The following is a 17382-nucleotide window of genomic DNA, read 5'->3' on the forward strand; positions in this document are numbered from 1 at the left end:
ATAACAGGACCACATTTGCTATCCTCCAATCCTCTGGAACCTCACCTGTGTCCAGTGAAGAGACAAAGATTTCTGTTAGAGGCCCAGCAATTTCATCTCTTGCCTCCCTGAGGAGTCTAGGATAGATGCCATCTGGCCCTGGGGATTTGTCTGTCTTAATGTTTCCTAAAAAACCTAACACTTCCTCCCTTGTAATTGAGATTTTTTCTAACGAGTCAACACATCTCTCTGAGACAATACCAGTCAACATGTCCCTCTCCTTTCTGAATACTGATGCAAAGTATTCGTTTGGGAACTCTCCTACTTCCTTTGGTTCGAAGCATATTTCCCCTCCTTTGTCCCTGAGAGGTCCGATTCTTTCCCTAACAACCCTCTTGTTCCTAACGTATGTATAAAATGCCTTAGGATTCTCCTTAATCCTGTCTGCCAAGGACATTTCGTGACCCCTTTTTGCCCTTCTAACTTCCTGTTTGAGTTCTTTTCTACTTTCTCTGTATTCCTCCAGTGCTCCATCTGTTTTTAGCTGCCATTACCCGAGCCAGTCCTCTTGACACTAAAGGGCAACTTAGCATGGCCAATCCACCGAACCCGCACATCTTTCTGAATGAGCCAGATGAGTTTTTCTTGCTTTTGTTCTTCAATGGAATGTATTACTGTTGAAAATTTTGAGTTGCTTCTTTAATGTTTCCCACTGTTCATTTACTTTCAAACCTTTACACTATTTATCCAATCAACTTCAGCCAGTTCTCCATATATATCTATGTAATTAGCATTGCTGATGTTTACGATTCTTGTTTATGATTGGAGTACGTTGCTTTCAAACTTAACATGGAATTCAATTGTATTATGATCACTATTTCCCAATTTGGATTTTTTATTTTCACAATTAGCCCTGCTTCATTATGCAGTACTGAATCAGAGATAAATGTACCTCACTGGGTACAGTGCATTGCACCAAGAACTTTCAAATTTTTCTCATTGCTGTTTGTGGGATGGTGTGATGCAGTAAATGACTCCTCACCAATGACTGCTTTTTCACACTGATTCCTTGGCAATGTCTCACTGTGGAGTGTCCTGAGGATGTAACAGGTACCATATAAATTCAGGAATTCACTTCCAGGGTTACCAGAGAAACCATGCCAATGTTGGAGATTAAATTGGAGAGGGGGTGAGGGGTTATGGGAACCCAGTTGGGTAAATCCCATTGGAACAGCTGCCTCAAGTGTGAACAATATCAGTAAACCGGTTGGGCAGAATGGCAATGATTGTATCTTTATGTTTATAATGGAGAGTCTGTTTGCCTTCAGGAGAAAAAACTACAGGAACAGATTGAAGGATCTGAGTCCAAGAAAGAAATCGAGAGACTCCAGGTGCTGCTTCAACTGACCGAAGATGAAAAAGAGGAGATAGGAACGAAACTCCAGGAGTCTGAGGCCAGGAACCAAGAGCTGGAGACAGAAGGTCAGAAAAGTCCAGATACACTCCTGCAGATAGGAGCTTCCATGGGACAGTGTAGAGGGAGCTTTATTCTGTATCTAACCCCGTGCTGTACCTGTCCTGGGAGTGTTTGATGGGGGACAGTGTAGAGGGAGCTTTACTCTGTATCTAACCCCGTGCTGTACCTGTCCTGGGAGTGTTTGATGGGGGCAGTGTAGAGGGAGCTTTACTCTGTATCTAACCCTGTGCTGTCCCTGTTCTGGGAGTGTTTGATGGGGACAGTGTAGAGGGAGCTTTACTCTGTATCTAACCCCGTGCTGTACCTGTCCTGGGAGTGTTTGATGGGGGCAGTGTAGAGGGAGCTTTATTCTGTATCTAACCCCGTGCTGTACCTGTCCTGGGAGTGTTTGATGGGGTACAGTGTAGAGGAAGCTTTATTCTGTATCTAACCCCGTGCTGTACCTGACATGGGAGTGTTTGATGGGGGACAGTGTAGAGGGAGCTTTATTCTGTATTTAACCCCGTGCTGTACATGTCCTGGGAGTGTTTGATGGGGGACAGTGTGGAGGGAGCTTTACTCTGTATCTAACCCCGTGCTGTACCTGTCCTGGGAGTGTTTGATGGGGACAGTGTCGAGGGAGCTTTACTCTGTATCTAACCCCGTGCTGTACCTGTCCTGGTAGTGTTTGATGGGGGACAGTGTAGAGGGAGCTTTATTCTGTATTTAACCCCGTGCTGTACCTGTCCTGGGAGTGTTTGATGGGGGACAGTGGAGAGGGAGCTTTACTCTGTATCTAACCCCGTGCTGTACCTGTCCTGGGAGTGTTTGATGGGGACAGTGTAGAAGGAGCTTTACTCTGTATCTAAACTCATGCTGTACCTGTCCTGGGAGTGTTTGATGGGGACAGTGTAGAAGGAGCTTTACTCTGTATATCTAACCCGGTGCAGTACCTGTCCTGGGAGTGTTTGATGGGGGACAGTGTAGAGGGAGCTTTATTCTGTATTTAACCCCGTGCTGTACCTGTCCTGGGAGTGTTTGATGGGGGACAGTGTAGAGGGAGCTTCACTCTGTATCTAACCCCGTGCTGTACCTGTCCTGGGAGTGTTTGATGGGACAGTGTAGAAGGAGCTTTACTCTGTATCTAAGCCCGTACTGTACCAGTCCTGGGAGTACTTGATGGGGACAGTGCAGAAGGAGCTTTACTCTGTATATCTAACCCGGTGCAGTACCTGTCCTGGGAGTGTTTGATGGGGGACAGTGTAGAGGGAGCTTTACTCTGTATCTAACCCCGTGCTGTACCTGACCTGGGAGTGTTTGATGGGGGAAAGTGTAGAAGGAGCTTTACTCTGTATATCTATCTTGATGCTGTACCTGTCCTGGGAGTGTTTGATGGGGGACAGTGTAGAGGGAGCTTTACTCTGTATCTAACCCCGTGCTGTACCTGTCCTGGGAGTGTTTGATGGGGGACAGTGTAGAAGGAGCTTTACTCTGTATATCTAACCCGGTGCTGTACCTGTCCTGGGAGTGTTTGATGGGGGACAATGTAGACGGAGCTTTACTGTATCTAACCCCGTGCTGTACCTGTCCTGGGAGTGTTTGATGGGGACAGTGTAGAGGGAGCTTTACTCTGTATCTAACCCCGTGCTGTACCTGTCCTGGGAGTGTTTGATGGGTACAGTGTAGAGGGAGCTTTACTCTCTATCTAACCCCGTGCTGTCCCTGTGCTGGGAGTGTTTGATGGGGGACAGTGTAGAGGGAGTTTTATTCTGTATCGAACCCCGTGCTGTACCTGTCCTGGGAGTGTTTGATGGGGACAGTGTAGAGGGAGCTTTACTCTGTATCTAACCCCGTGCTGTACCTGTCCTGGGAGTGTTTGATGGGGACAGTGTCAAGGGAGCTTTACTCTGTATCTAACTCCGTGCTGTACCTGTCCTGGGAGTGTTTGATGGGGACAGTGTAGAGGGAGCTTTACTCTGTATCTAACCCCGTGCTGTACCTGTCCTGGGAGTGTTTGATGGGGACAGTGTCAAGGGAGCTTTACTCTGTATCTAACTCCGTGCTGTACCTGTCCTGGGAGTGTTTGATGTCACACTATTTCACATAAATATTTCTGCTTTTTTCCTCCTGAGTCTTTATCATGCGATCCTAGAATCAGAATTTATGTCACACTATTTGTAACTCCCACAGTTGCGTGGACCTGCAGAGTTTCACTGGCTGTCTTGTCTGGAGACAATACACATCTTTTTAGCCTGTCTTGATGCTCTCTCCACTCCCATTGTTTTGTTTCTTAAAGACTGGATTAGTTGTAAGTATTCGCATTCCAACCATTATTCATGTAAATTGAGTCTGTGTCTTATAAGTTCTGTTTGTGAACAGAATTCCCACTCACCTGAAGAAGGGGCTCAGAGCCTCGAAAGCTTGTGTGGCTTTTGCTACCAAATAAACCTGTTGGACTTTAACCTGGTGTTGTTAAACTTCTTACTGTGTTTACCCCAGTCCAACGTCGGCATCTCCACATCGTGTTTGATGGGGACAGTGTCAAGGGAGCTTTACTCTGTATCTAACTCCGTGCTGTACCTGTCCTGGGAGTGTTTGATGGGTACAATGTACAAAGAACAAAGAAAATTACAGCACAGGAACAGGCCCTTCGGCCCTCCAAGCCTGCACCGACCATGCTGCCCGACTGAACTAAAACCCCTACTCTTCCGGGGACCATATCCCTCTATTCCCATCCTATTCATGTACTTGTCAAGACGCCCCTTAAAAGTCACGACCGTATCCGCTTCCACTACCTCCCCCGGCAACGAGTTCCAGACACCCACTACTCTCTGTGTAAAAAATCTGCCTCGTACATCTCCTTTAAACCTTGCCCCTCGCACCTTAAACCTGCGCCCCCGAGTAATTGACTCTTCCACCCTCGGAAAAAGCTTCTGACTATCCACTCTGTCCATGCCTCTCATAATCTTGTAGACTTCTATCAGCTCTCCCCTCAACCTCCGTCGTTCCAGTGAGAACAAACCAAGTTTCTCCAACCTCTCCTCATAGCTAATGCCCTCCATACCAGGCAACATCCTGGTAAATCTTTTCTGTACCCTCTCCAAAGCCTCCACATCCTTCTGGTAGTGTGGCGACCAGAATTGAACACTATATTCCAAGTGCAGCCTAACTAAGGTTCTATAAAGCTGCAACATGACTTGCCAATTTTTAAACTCAATGCCCCAGCCGATGAAGGCAAGCATGCTGTATGCCTTCTTGACTACCTTCGCCACCTGCATTGTTACTTTCAGTGACCTGTGTACCTGTACACCCAGATCCCTTTGCTTATCAATATTCTTAAAGGCTCTGCCATTTACTGTATATTTCCTATCTGTATTAGACCTTCCAAAATGCATTACCTCACATTTGTCCGGATTAAACTCCATCTGCCATCTCTCCGCCCAAGTCTCCAACCGATCTATATCCTGCTGTATCCTCTGACGGTCCTCATCGCTATCCGTAAATCCACCAACCTTTGTGTCGTCCGCAAACTTACTAATCAAACCAGTTACATTTTCCTCCAAATCATTTATATATATTACAAACAGCAAAGGTCCCAGCACTGATCCCTGAGGAATGCCACTTGTCACAGGCCTCCATTCAGAAACACACCCTTCCACTGCTACCCTCTGTCTTCTATGACCGAGCTAGTTTTGTATCCACCTTGCCAGCTCACCTCTGATCCCATGCGACTTCGCCTTCTGCACCAGTCTGCTATGAGGGACCTTGTCAAAGGCCTTACTGAAGTCCATATAGACAACATCCACTGCCCTACCCTCATCAATCATCTTCGTCACTTCCTCGAAAAATTCCATGTTGCCTCTCACTAATACATCCACTTATTTCCAAGTGGGAATAATCCTGTCTCGAAGAATCCTCTCCAATAATTTCCCTACCACTGATGTAAGGCTCACCGGCCTGTAATTACCTGGATTATTCGTGCTACCCTTCTTAAACAAAGGAACAACATTGGCTATTCTCCAATCCTCTGGGACCTTCCCTGTAGTCATGATGTGGAGATGTAGCCAGTAGCCTCTGTAGCCAGTGAGGATACAAAGATTTCTCTCAAGGCCCCAGCAATTTCCTCCCTTGCCTCTCTCAGTATTCTGGGGTATATCCCATCAGACCCTGGGGACTTGTCTACCTTAATGTTTCTCAAGAACCCCAATACCTCCTCCTTTTTGATCTCAACATGACCCAAACTATCTACACACCCTTTCCCAGACTCATCATCCACCAAGTCTTCTCTTTGGTGAATACTGATGCAAAGTTGTGATGAACCTGGTAAATAAGAAAAGAGAGGCGTACAGAAGGTTCAGAGAGCTAGGAGGTGTTAAGGATTTAGAGGAGTATACGCGATGTAGGAAGGAGCTTAAGAAGGAAATTAGGAGAGCGAGAAGGGGTCATGAGAAGACCTTGGCGGGTAAGATTAAGGAGAATCCCAAGGCTTTCTACAAATATGTCAAGAGTAAAAGGATGAGATGTGAAGGCATAGGACCCTTAAAAGGTGAAGGGGGAAATGTTTGTGCGGAACCGTTAGAAATGGCGGAGGTGCTTAATGAATACTTTACCTCGGTATTCACGGTGGAAAGGGATCTGGGTGGTTGTACTGCTGGATTGCGGAGGACAGAAAGGATCGAGCATGTGGACATAAAGAAAGAGGATGTGTTGGAACTATTGAATGGCATCAAGGTTGGTAAGTCGCCGGGACCGGATGGGATGTACCCCAGGTTACTGTGGGAGGCGAGGGAGGAGATTGCGGAGCCTTTGGCGATGATCTTTGCATCGTCGATGGAGACGGGAGAGGTTCCGGAGGATTGGAGGATTGCGGATGTGGTCCCTATATTCAAGAAAGGGAACAGGGACAGCCCGGGAAATTACCGACCGGTGAGTCTAACCTCAGTGGTTGGTAAGTTGATGGAGAGGATCCTGAGAGACAGGATTTATGATCATCTAGAGAAGTTTAGTATGATCAAAAGTAGTCAGCACGGCTTTGTCAGGGGCAGGTCGTGCCTTACGAGCCTGGTTGAGTTCTTTGAAAATGTGACCAAGCACATTGACGAAGGAAGAGCGGTGGATGTGGTCTATATGGACTTCAGCAAAGCGTTCGATAAGGTCCCCCATGCAAGACTTCTTGAGAAAGTGAGAGGGCATGGGATCCAAGGGGCTGTTGCCTTGTGGATCCAGAACTGGCTTGCCTGCAGAAGGCAGAGAGTGGCTGTGGAGGGGTCTTTCTCTGCATGGAGGTCAGTGACCAGTGGAGTGCCCCAGGGATCTGTTCTGGGACCCTTGCTGTTTGTCATTTTCATAAATGACCTGGATGAGGAAGTGGAGGGATGGGTTGGTAAGTTTGCTGACGACACCAAGGTAGGTGGTGTTGTGGATAGTTTGGAGGGATGTCAGAAGTTGCAGCGAGACATAGATAGAATGCAAGACTGGGCGGAGAAGTGGCAGATGGACTTCAACCCGGATAAGTGTGTAGTGATCCATTTTGGCAGATCCAATGGGATGGAGCAGCAGTATAAAATGAAGGGTACCATTCTTAGCAGTGTAGAGGATCAGAAGGACCTTGGGGTCCGGGTCCATAGGACTCTTAAATCGGCCTCGCAGGTGGAGGATGCGGTCAAGAAGGCGTATGGCGTACTAGCCTTCATTAATCGAGGGATTGAGTTTAGGAGTCGGGAGATAATGCTGCAGCTTTATAGGACCCTGGTTAGACCCCACTTGGAGTACTGCGCGCAGTTCTGGTCACCTCATTACAGGAAAGATGTTGAAGCCATTGAAAGGGTGCAGAGGAGATTTACAAGGATGTTGCCTGGATTGGGGGGCATGCCTTATGAGGATAGGTTGAGGGAGCTTGGTCTCTTCTCCCTGGAGAGACGAAGGATGAGAGGTGACCTGATAGAGGTTTACAAGATGTTGAGGGGTCTGGATAGGGTGGACTCTCAGAGGCTATTTCCAAGGGCTGAAATGGTTGCTACGAGAGGACACAGGTTTAAGGTGCTGGGGGGTAGGTACAGGGGGGATGTCAGGGGTAAGTTTTTCACTCAGAGGGTGGTGGGTGAGTGGAATCGGCTGACGTCGGTGCTGGTGGAGGCAAACTCGTTGGGGTCTTTTAAGAGACTTCTGGATGAGTACATGGGATTTAATGGGATTGAGGGCTATAGATAGGCCTAGAGGTGGGGATGTGATCGGCGCAACTTGTGGGCCGAAGGGCCTGTTTGTGCTGTGACTTTCTATGTTCTATGTTAAGTACTCATTTAATACCTCGCCCATTTCCTCTGGCTCCATGCATAGATTCCCTCCCCTGTCCTTGAGTGGGCCAACCCTCTCCCTGGCTACCCTCTTGCTCTTTATATATGTATAAAAAGCCTTGGGATTTTCCTTAATCCTGCTGGCCAATGCTTTTTCCTGACCCCTTTTAGCCCTCCTTACTCCTTCCTTAAGTTTCTTTCTACTTTCCTTGTATTCCACACTTGCTTCATGTGTTCCCAGCCTCCTAGTGTAGAGGGAGCTTTACTCTGTGTCTAACCCCGTGCTGTACCTGTCCTGGGAGTGTTTGATGGAGACAGTGTAGAGGGAGCTTTACTCTGTATCTAACCCCGTGCTGTACCTGTCCTGGGAGTGTTTGATGGGGACAGTGTAGAGGGAGCTTTACTCTGTATCTATCCCCGTGCTGTACCTGTCCTGGGAGTGTTTGATGGGGACAGTGTAGAGGGAGCTTTACTCTGTATCTAACCCCGTGCTGTACCTGTCCTGGGAGTGTTTGATGGGGGACAGTGTAGAGGGAGCTTTACTCTGTATCTAACCCCATGCTGTCCCTGTCCTGGGAGTGTTTGATGGGGACAGTGTAGAGGGAGCTTTACTCTGTATCTAACCCCGTGCTGTACCTGTCCTGGGAGTGTTTGATGGGGGACAGTGTAGAGGGAGCTTTACTCTGTATCTAACCCCGTGCTGTACCTGTCCTGGGAGTGTTTGATGGGGACAGTGTAGAGGGAGCTTTACTCTGTATCTATCCCCGTGCTGTACCTGTCCTGGGAGTGTTTGATGGGGACAGTGTAGAGGGAGCTTTACTCTGTATCTAACCCCGTGCTGTACCTGTCCTGGGAGTGTTTGATGGGGGACAGTGTAGAGGGAGCTTTACTCTGTATCTAACCCCGTGCTGTACCTGTCCTGGGAGTGTTTGATGGGGGACAGTGTAGAGGGAGCTTTACTCTGTATCTAACCCCGTGCTGTACCTGTCCTGGGAGTGTTTGATGGGGGACAGTGTAGAGGGAGCTTTACTCTGTATCTAACCCCGTGCTGTACCTGTCCTGGGAGTGTTTGATGGGGGACAGTGTAGAGCGAGCTTTACTCTGTATCTAACCCTGTGCTGTACCTGTCCTGGGAGTGTTTGATGGGGGACAGTGTAGAGCGAGCTTTACTCTGTATCTAACCCTGTGCTGTACCTGTCCTGGGAGTGTTTGATGGGGACAGTGTAGTGCGAGCTTTACTCTGTATCTAACCCCGTGCTGTACCTGTCCTGGGAGTGTTTGATGGGGGACAGTGTAGAGCGAGCTTTACTCTGTATCTAACCCTGTGCTGTACCTGTCCTGGGAGTGTTTGATGGGGACAGTGTAGAGGGAGCTTTACTCTGTATCTAACCCTGTGCTGTACCTGTCCTGGGAGTGTTTGATGGGGACAGTGTAGAGCGAGCTTTACTCTGTATCTAACCCTGTGCTGTACCTGTCCTGGGAGTGTTTGATGGGGACAGTGTAGAGCGAGCTTTACTCTGTATCTAACCCTGTGCTGTACCTGTCCTGGGAGTGTTTGATGGGGACAGTGTAGAGCGAGCTTTACTCTGTATCTAACCCCATGCTGTACCTGTCCTGGGAGTGTTTGATGGGGACAGTGTAGAGCGAGCTTTACTCTGTATCTAACCCCGTGCTGTACCTGTCCTGGGAGTGTTTGATGGGGACAGTGTAGAGGGAGCTTTACTCTGTATCTAACCCCGTGCTGTACCTGTCCTGGGAGTGTTTGATGGGGGACAGTGTAGAGGGAGCTTTACTCTGTATCTAACCCCGTGCTGTACCTGTCCTGGGAGTGTTTGATGGGGGACAGTGTAGAGGGAGCTTTACTCTGTATCTAACCCCGTGCTGTACCTGTCCTGGGAGTGTTTGATGGGGGACAGTGTAGAGGGAGCTTTACTCTGTATCTAACCCCGTGCTGTACCTGTCCTGGGAGTGTTTGATGGGGGACAGTGTAGAGGGAGCTTTACTCTGTATCTAACCCCGTGCTGTACCTGTCCTGGGAGTGTTTGATGGGGGACAGTGTAGAGCGAGCTTTACTCTGTATCTAACCCTGTGCTGTACCTGTCCTGGGAGTGTTTGATGGGGGACAGTGTAGAGCGAGCTTTACTCTGTATCTAACCCTGTGCTGTACCTGTCCTGGGAGTGTTTGATGGGGACAGTGTAGAGCGAGCTTTACTCTGTATCTAACCCTGTGCTGTACCTGTCCTGGGAGTGTTTGATGGGGGACAGTGTTGAGCGAGCTTTACTCTGTATCTAACCCTGTGCTGTACCTGTCCTGGGAGTGTTTGATGGGGGACAGTGTAGAGGGAGCTTTACTCTGTATCTAACCCTGTGCTGTACCTGTCCTGGGAGTGTTTGATGGGGACAGTGCAGAGGGAGCTTTACTCTGTATCTAACCCCGTGCTGTACCTGTCCTGGGAGTGTTTGATGGGGGACAGTGTAGAGGGAGCTTTACTCTGTATCTAACCCCGTGCTGTACCTGTCCTGGGAGTGTTTGATGGGGACAGTGTAGAGGGAGCTTTACTCTGTATCTAACCCCGTGCTGTACCTGTCCTGGGAGTGTTTGATGGGGACAGTGCAGAGGGAGCTTTACTCTGTATCTAACCCTATGCTGTACCTGTCCTGGAAGTGTTTGATGGAGACAGTGTAGAGTGAGCTTTACTCTGTATCTAACCCCGTGCTGTACCTGTCCTGGGAGTGTTTGATTGGGACAGTGCAGAGGGTGGCACTGTGGTTAGCACTGCTGCCTCACAGCACCAGGGACCCGGGTTCGATTCCTGGCTTGGGTCACTGTCTGTGTGGAGTCTGCATGTTCTCCGCTTGTCTGTATGGGTTTCCTCCGGGTACTCCGGTTTCCTCCCACAGTCCGAAAGATGTGCTGGTTAGGTGCATTGGCCGTGCTAAATTCTCCCTCAGTGTACTCGAACAGGCGCTGGAGTGTGGCGACTAGGGGATTTTCACAGTAACTTACTCGCAGTTTGAATGTAAACCTACTTGTGACTAATAAATAAACAATGTGGTGGCCATTACGGAGACTTGGATGTCTCAGGGACAGGACTGGATACTACAGGTGCCGGGATTCAGATGTTTCAGGAAGGACAGGGAGGGAGGCAAGAGAGGGGGTGGAGTGGCACTGCTGATCAGGGATAGTGTCACATCTGTAAAGAAGGTGTATGCTGTGGAGGGATTGTCCACAGAGTCTCTGTGGGTGGAAGTTCAGAGTGGGAAGGGGTCGATCACTTTACTGGGAGTTTTCTATAGGCCACCCAATAGTAACAGGGAGGTGGAGGAGCAGATAGGGAAACAGATCCTGGAGAGATGCAGTAATAGCAGAGTTGTTGTGATGGGAGACTTTAATTTCCCAAACATAGATTGGAATATCCCTAGGGTAAGGGGATTGGATGGGGAGGAGTTTGTTAGGTGTGTTCAGGAGGGTTTCCTGACACAGCATGTGGACAAGCCTACAAGAGGAGAGGCTGTACTTCATCTGATACTGACCAATGAGCCTGGACAGGTGTCAGATCTTTCAGTGGGGGAGCATCTTGGGGATAGCGATCCTAACTCTATCTCCTTTAGGCTTGCATTGGAAAAAGAGAGGATCAGGCAAGCTAGGAAAGCATTTATATGGAGTAAGGGGAAATATGAAGACATAAGGCAGCAAATTAGAGGAGTAAATTGGAAGGAGGTATTCTCGGGGAAATCTACTGAAGACAGGTGGCAGTTTTTCAAGGAATGTCTGTCTAGGGTTCTACAGGACAACGTTCCGAGCAGACAGGGAGGAGTTGGTAGGTTAAAGGAACCGTGGTGCACGAAAGCTGTGCGGGACCTAGTCGAGAAGAAAAGGAAAGCGTACAAAAGGTTCAGAGAGCTTGGCGAAGATAGGGATCTAGATGAGTATACGGCTTGTAGGAAGGGACTAAAGAAGGAAATTAGGAAAGCCAGAAGGGGTCACGAGAAGGCCTTGGCAAGTAGAATTAAGGAAAACCCTAAGGCGTTCTATAAATATGTGAAGAGTAAAAGGATGAGACGTGAAGGAATAGGGCCTATAAAAGGTGAAGGCAGGAAAATCAGTACGGAACCAGTAGAAATGGCAGAGGTGCTCAATGAGTATTTTACCTCGGTTTTCACAGACGAGAAGGACCTGGGTGGATGTACTGCAGGCTTGCGGTGGCCTGAAAAGATTGAGTATGTGGACTTTAACAAAGAGGTTGTGCTGGAATCTTTGAATGGCATCAAGATAGATAAGTCGCCGGGTCCGGATGGGATGTACCCCAGGTTACTGTGGGAGGCGAGGGAAGAGATTGCAGAGCCTCTGGCGATGATCTTTGCGTCGTCGATGGAGACGGGAGAGGTGCCGGTGGATTGGAGGATTGCGGATGTGGTTCCTATTTTCAAGAAGGGGAATAGGGATAGCTCAGGAAATTGCCGACCGGTGAGTCTAACCTCAGTGGTTGGTAAGCTAATGGAGAAGATCCTGAGGGACAAGATTTATGAGCATTTAGAGAGGTTTAATATGCTCAAGGATACTCAGCATGGCTTTGTCAAAGGCAGATCGTGCCTTACGAGCCTGGTGGAGTTCTTCGAAAATGTGACTAAACACATTGACGAAGGGAAAGTGGTAGATGTGGTTTATATGGATTTTAGCAAGGCGTTTGATAAGGTCCCCCATGGAAGGCTTCTCGAAAAAGTGAGAGGGCATGGGATCCAAGGGGCTGCTGCCCTGTGGATCCAGAACTGGCTTGCCCAAAGGAGGCAGAGAGTGTGTATAGATGGGTCTTTTTCTAATTGGAGGTCGGTCACCAGTGGTGTGCCCCAGGGATCTGTTCTGGGACCCTTGCTGTTTGTCATTTTCATAAATGACCTGGATGAGGAAGTGGAGGGATGGGTTGGTAAGTTTGTCAACGACACGAAGGTTGGTGGGGTTGTGGATAGTTTGGAGGGATGTCAGAAGTTACAGAGGGACATAGATAGGATGCAAGACTGGGCGGAGAAGTGGCAGATGGACTTCAACCCAGATAAATGCGTAGTGGTCCATTTTGGTAGGTCAAATGGGATGAAGGAGTACAATATAAAGGGAAAGACTCTTAGTACTGTAGAGGATCAGAAGGACCTTGGGGTCCGGGTCCATAGGACTCTAAAATCGGCCTCGCAGGTAGAGGAGGTGGTTAAGAAGGCGTATGGTGTGCTGGCCTTTATCAATCGAGGGATTGAGTTTAGGAGTCCGGGGATAATGATGCAGCTATATAAGACCCTCGTCAGACCCCACTTGGAGTACTGTGCTCAGTTCTGGTCGCCTCATTACAGGAAGGATGTGGAAAAGATTGAAAGGGTGCAGAGGCGATTTACAAGGATGTTGCCTGGATTGAGTGGCGTGCCTTATGAGGATAGGCTGAGGGAGCTCGGTCTTTTCTCCTTGGAGAGACGTAGGATGAGAGGAGATCTAATAGAGGTATATAAGATGTTGAGAGGCATAGATCGGGTGGACTCTCAGAGGCTTTTTCCCAGGGTGGAAATGTCTGCTACGAGAGGACACAGGTTTAAGGTGCTGGGGGGTAGGTACAGTCGAAATGTTAGGGGTACATTTTTCACACAGAGGGTGGTGGGCGAGTGGAATCGGCTGCCGTCAGTGGTGGTGGAGGCAAACTCAATGGGGTCTTTTAAGAGACTCCTGGATGAGTACATGGGACTTAATAGGTAGGCCTAAAAAGTAGGGATATGTTCAGCACAACTTGTGGGGCCGAAGGGCCTGTTTTGTGCTGTCATTTTCTATGTTTCTATGACTTTACTTTAACTATCTAACCCCGTGCTGTACCTGTCCTGGGACTGTTTGATGGGCATGATGTGGAGATGCCGGCGTTGGACTGGGGTAAACACAGTAAGAAGTTTAACAACACCAGGTTAAAGTCCAACAGGTTTATTTGGTAGCAAAAGCCACACAAGCTTTCAGAGCTGCAAGCCCCTTCTTCAGGTGAGTGGGAATTCTGTTCACAAACAGAGCATATAAAGACACAAACTCAATTTACATGAATAATGGTTGGAATGCAAATACTTACAACTAATCAAGTCTTTAAGAAACAAAACAATGCGAGTGGAGAGAGCATCAAGACAGGCTAAAAAGATGTGTATTGTCTCCAGACAAGACAGCCAGTGAAACTCTGTGGGGGTTACAAATAGTGTGCCATGAACCCAATATCCCGGTTGAACGTACAGGGTAAATGGTAGGACTCTGAAGACTGCAGTTGAACAGAGGGATCTGGGAATACAGGTACAGAATTCCCTAAAAGTGACGTCACAGGTGGATAGGGTCGTAAAGAGTGCCTTTGGTACATTGGCCTTTATAAATCGCAGTATCGAGTATAAAAGTTGGAGTGTTATGGTAAGGTGGAGGTGGAGGTTATGGTATGGCGGAGGTGCTTAATGAATACTTTACCTCGGTATTCACGGTGGAAAGGGATCTGGGTGGTTGTACTGCTGGTTTGCGGTGGACAGAAAGGATCGAGCATGTGGACATAAAGAAAGAGGATGTGTTGGAACTATTGAATGGCATCAAGGTTGGTAAGTCGCCGGGACCGGATGGGATGTACCCCAGGTTACTGTGGGAGGCGAGGGAGGAGATTGCGGAGCCTTTGGCGATGATCTTTGCATCGTCGATGGAGACGGGAGAGGTTCCGGAGGATTGGAGGATTGCAGATGTGGTCCCTATATTCAAGAAAGGGAACAGGGACAGCCCGGGAAATTACCGACCGGTGAGTCTAACCTCAGTGGTTGGTAAGTTGATGGAGAGGATCCTGAGAGACAGGATTTATGATCATCTAGAGAAGTTTAGTATGATCAAAAGTAGTCAGCACGGCTTTGTCAAGGGCAGGTCGTGCCTTACAAGCCTGGTTGAGTTCTTTGAAAATGTGACCAAACACATTGACGAAGGAAGAGCGGTGGATGTGGTCTATATGGACTTCAGCAAGGCGTTCGATAAGGTCCCCCATGCAAGACTTCTTGAGAAAGTGAGAGGGCATGGGATCCAAGGGGCTGTTGCCTTGTGGATCCAGAACTGGCTTGCCTGCAGAAGGCAGAGAGTGGCTGTGGAGGGGTCTTTCTCTGCATGGAGGTCAGTGACCAGTGGAGTGCCCCAGGGATCTGTTCTGGGACCCTTGCTGTTTGTCATTTTCATAAATGACCTGGATGAGGAAGTGGAGGGATGGGTTGGTAAGTTTGCTGACGACACCAAGGTAGGTGGTGTTGTGGATAGTTTGGAGGGATGTCAGAAGTTGCAGCGAGACATAGATAGAATGCAAGACTGGGCGGAGAAGTGGCAGATGGACTTCAACCCGGATAAGTGTGTGGTGATCCATTTTGGCAGATCCAATGGGATGAAGCAGCAGTATAATATGAAGGGTACCATTCTTAGCAGTGTAGAGGATCAGAAGGACCTTGGGGTCCGGGTCCATAGGACTCTTAAATCAGCCTCGCAGGTGGAGGATGCGGTCAAGAAGGCGTACGGCGTACTGGCCTTCATTAATCGAGGGATTGAGTTTAGGAGTCGGGAGATAATGCTGCAGCTTTATAGGACCCTGGTTAGACCCCACTTGGAGTACTGCGCGCAGTTCTGGTCACCTCATTACAGGAAAGATGTTGAAGCCATTGAAAGGGTGCAGAGGAGATTTACAAGGATGTTGCCTGGATTGGGGGGCATGCCTTATGAGGATAGGTTGAGGGAGCTTGGTCTCTTCTCCCTGGAGAGACGAAGGATGAGAGGTGACCTGATAGAGGTTTACAAGATGTTGAGAGGTCTGGATAGGGTAGACTCTCAGAGGCTATTTCCAAGGGCTGAAATGGTTGCTACGAGAGGACACAGGTTTAAGGTGCTGGGGGGTAGGTACAGAGGAGATGTCAGGGGTAAGTTTTTCACTCAGAGGGTGGTGGGTGAGTGGAATCGGCTGACATCGGTGGTGGTGGAGGCAAACTCGTTGGGGTCTTTTAAGAGACTTCTGGATGAGTACATGGGATTTAATGGGATTGAGGGCTATAGATAGGCCTAGAGGTGGGGATGTGATCGGCGCAACTTGTGGGCCGAAGGGCCTGTTTGTGCTGTGGCTTTCTATGTTCTATGTTCTATGTTATATAAGGCATTTGTGAGGCCGAATTTGGACTATTGTGTACAGTTTTGGTCACCTAGTTACAGGAAGGATGTAAATAAGGTTGAAAGAGTGCAGAGAAGGTTCACAAGGATGTTGCCGGGACTTGAGAAGCTGAGTTACAGAGAGAGATTGAATAGGTTGGGACTTTATTCCCTGGAGCGTAGAAGATTGAGGGGAGATTTGATAGAGGTATATAAAATTTTGATGGGTATAGATAGAGTGAATGCAAGCAGGTTTTTTCCGCTGAGGCTAGGGGAGAAAAAAACCAGAGGGCATGGGTTAAGAACAAAGAACAAAGAACAATACAGCACAGGAACAGGCCCTTCGGCCCTCCAAGGCGGCGCCGCTCCCCGGTCCAGGATTGAATCCTGAATCCAGGATCCCCGCCCAATTTTCCAGCCTATCTACATACCAATATCCTATCCACCGAGCTGTCCCTCACAGCTACGATGCTTTGTTCATTACAACCTATTAACTCACCCCCACCCCCCCATTCCAGACCATGTGATCTCCAGGGAGAGGCGAAAAGGGTGAAAGGAGAAAAGTTTAAAGGGAATATTAGGGGGGGCTTCTTCACGCAGAGAGTGGTGGGAGTGTGGAATGAGCTGCCGGATAAAGTGGTAAATGCGGGGTCACTTTTAACATTTAAGAAAAACTTGGACGGGTTCATGGATGAGAGGGGTGTGGAGGGATATGGTCCAAGTGCAGGTCAGTGGGACTAGGCAAAAAATGGTTCGGCACAGACAAGAAGGGCCAAAAGGCCTGTTTCTGAGCTGTAATTTTCTATGATTCTATAGTTCTCAGTGCTGGCCTCGCCAGTTACGCCCATATCCCATGAATGAATAAAAATAAGAATTTGTTTGATGATTGGAGGATGACGTAACCAGATGCATGCTGGGAGCAGTAGCTTGACGTCCATGTTTGAAGTTGGGAGTGATGTGGTGAGATGGGAAACTGCAGGGAGAGGAGCTGTTAGTGGATGGGGAATAGTGCAGCAATCTATCAGAGTCTATGCTGGAGCAGCTCACTCTCGCCGTGAGACGTATTGAAGAGATTGAGTTTGATAAGCTGAATGATAGTGAATCCGCGGGGATAAGCAAGTCTGTGTGCTGGTGAGGGATAGTGGAGTGGGTTTTTCGGGTGGATGCACAGTGGCTGTTGCTACTAGTTTGTGGTTGAAATGCAGCCAGTGACGTCATTCAGGTTCAAGACCGGAGATGTCTTGGAATCTCAGAAGGCTCCATGTGGTGTGAGCATGGGTTCAGGAAAGGAAAGTAAGTTGCATTTATATAGTACCTTTCACATCCTCGAGACAACCCAAAGGTGCGTCAGATCCAATGGAGTACATCTTGGAGTTTAGGCATTTGTAATTCCGAGAACAAGGGCAATGTGTGACAGGCACGGTGGTTAGCGCTGCTGCCTCACAGCGCCAGGGACCCAGGTTCAATTCCAGCCTCGGGCCACTGTCTGTGTGGAGTTTGCA

At 48.5% G+C, this 17382-nt stretch overlaps 1 protein-coding gene across 1 annotated transcript in view; it reads left to right on the forward strand.

Moving 5' to 3' along the window:
- The window catches only part of LOC144505256 (shootin-1-like), a 91165-nt gene that overhangs the window by 51068 nt on the left and 22715 nt on the right, over positions 1–17382 (forward strand). The window contains exon 10 of the mRNA XM_078231340.1: positions 1308–1461. Within this exon, the coding sequence (XP_078087466.1) occupies positions 1308–1461 (154 nt within the window). The remainder of the gene's footprint in view (positions 1–1307; positions 1462–17382) is intronic.

This window comes from Mustelus asterias, chromosome 1 (genome assembly GCF_964213995.1).
Source record: "Mustelus asterias chromosome 1, sMusAst1.hap1.1, whole genome shotgun sequence".
Lineage (NCBI taxonomy): Eukaryota > Metazoa > Chordata > Chondrichthyes > Carcharhiniformes > Triakidae > Mustelus > Mustelus asterias.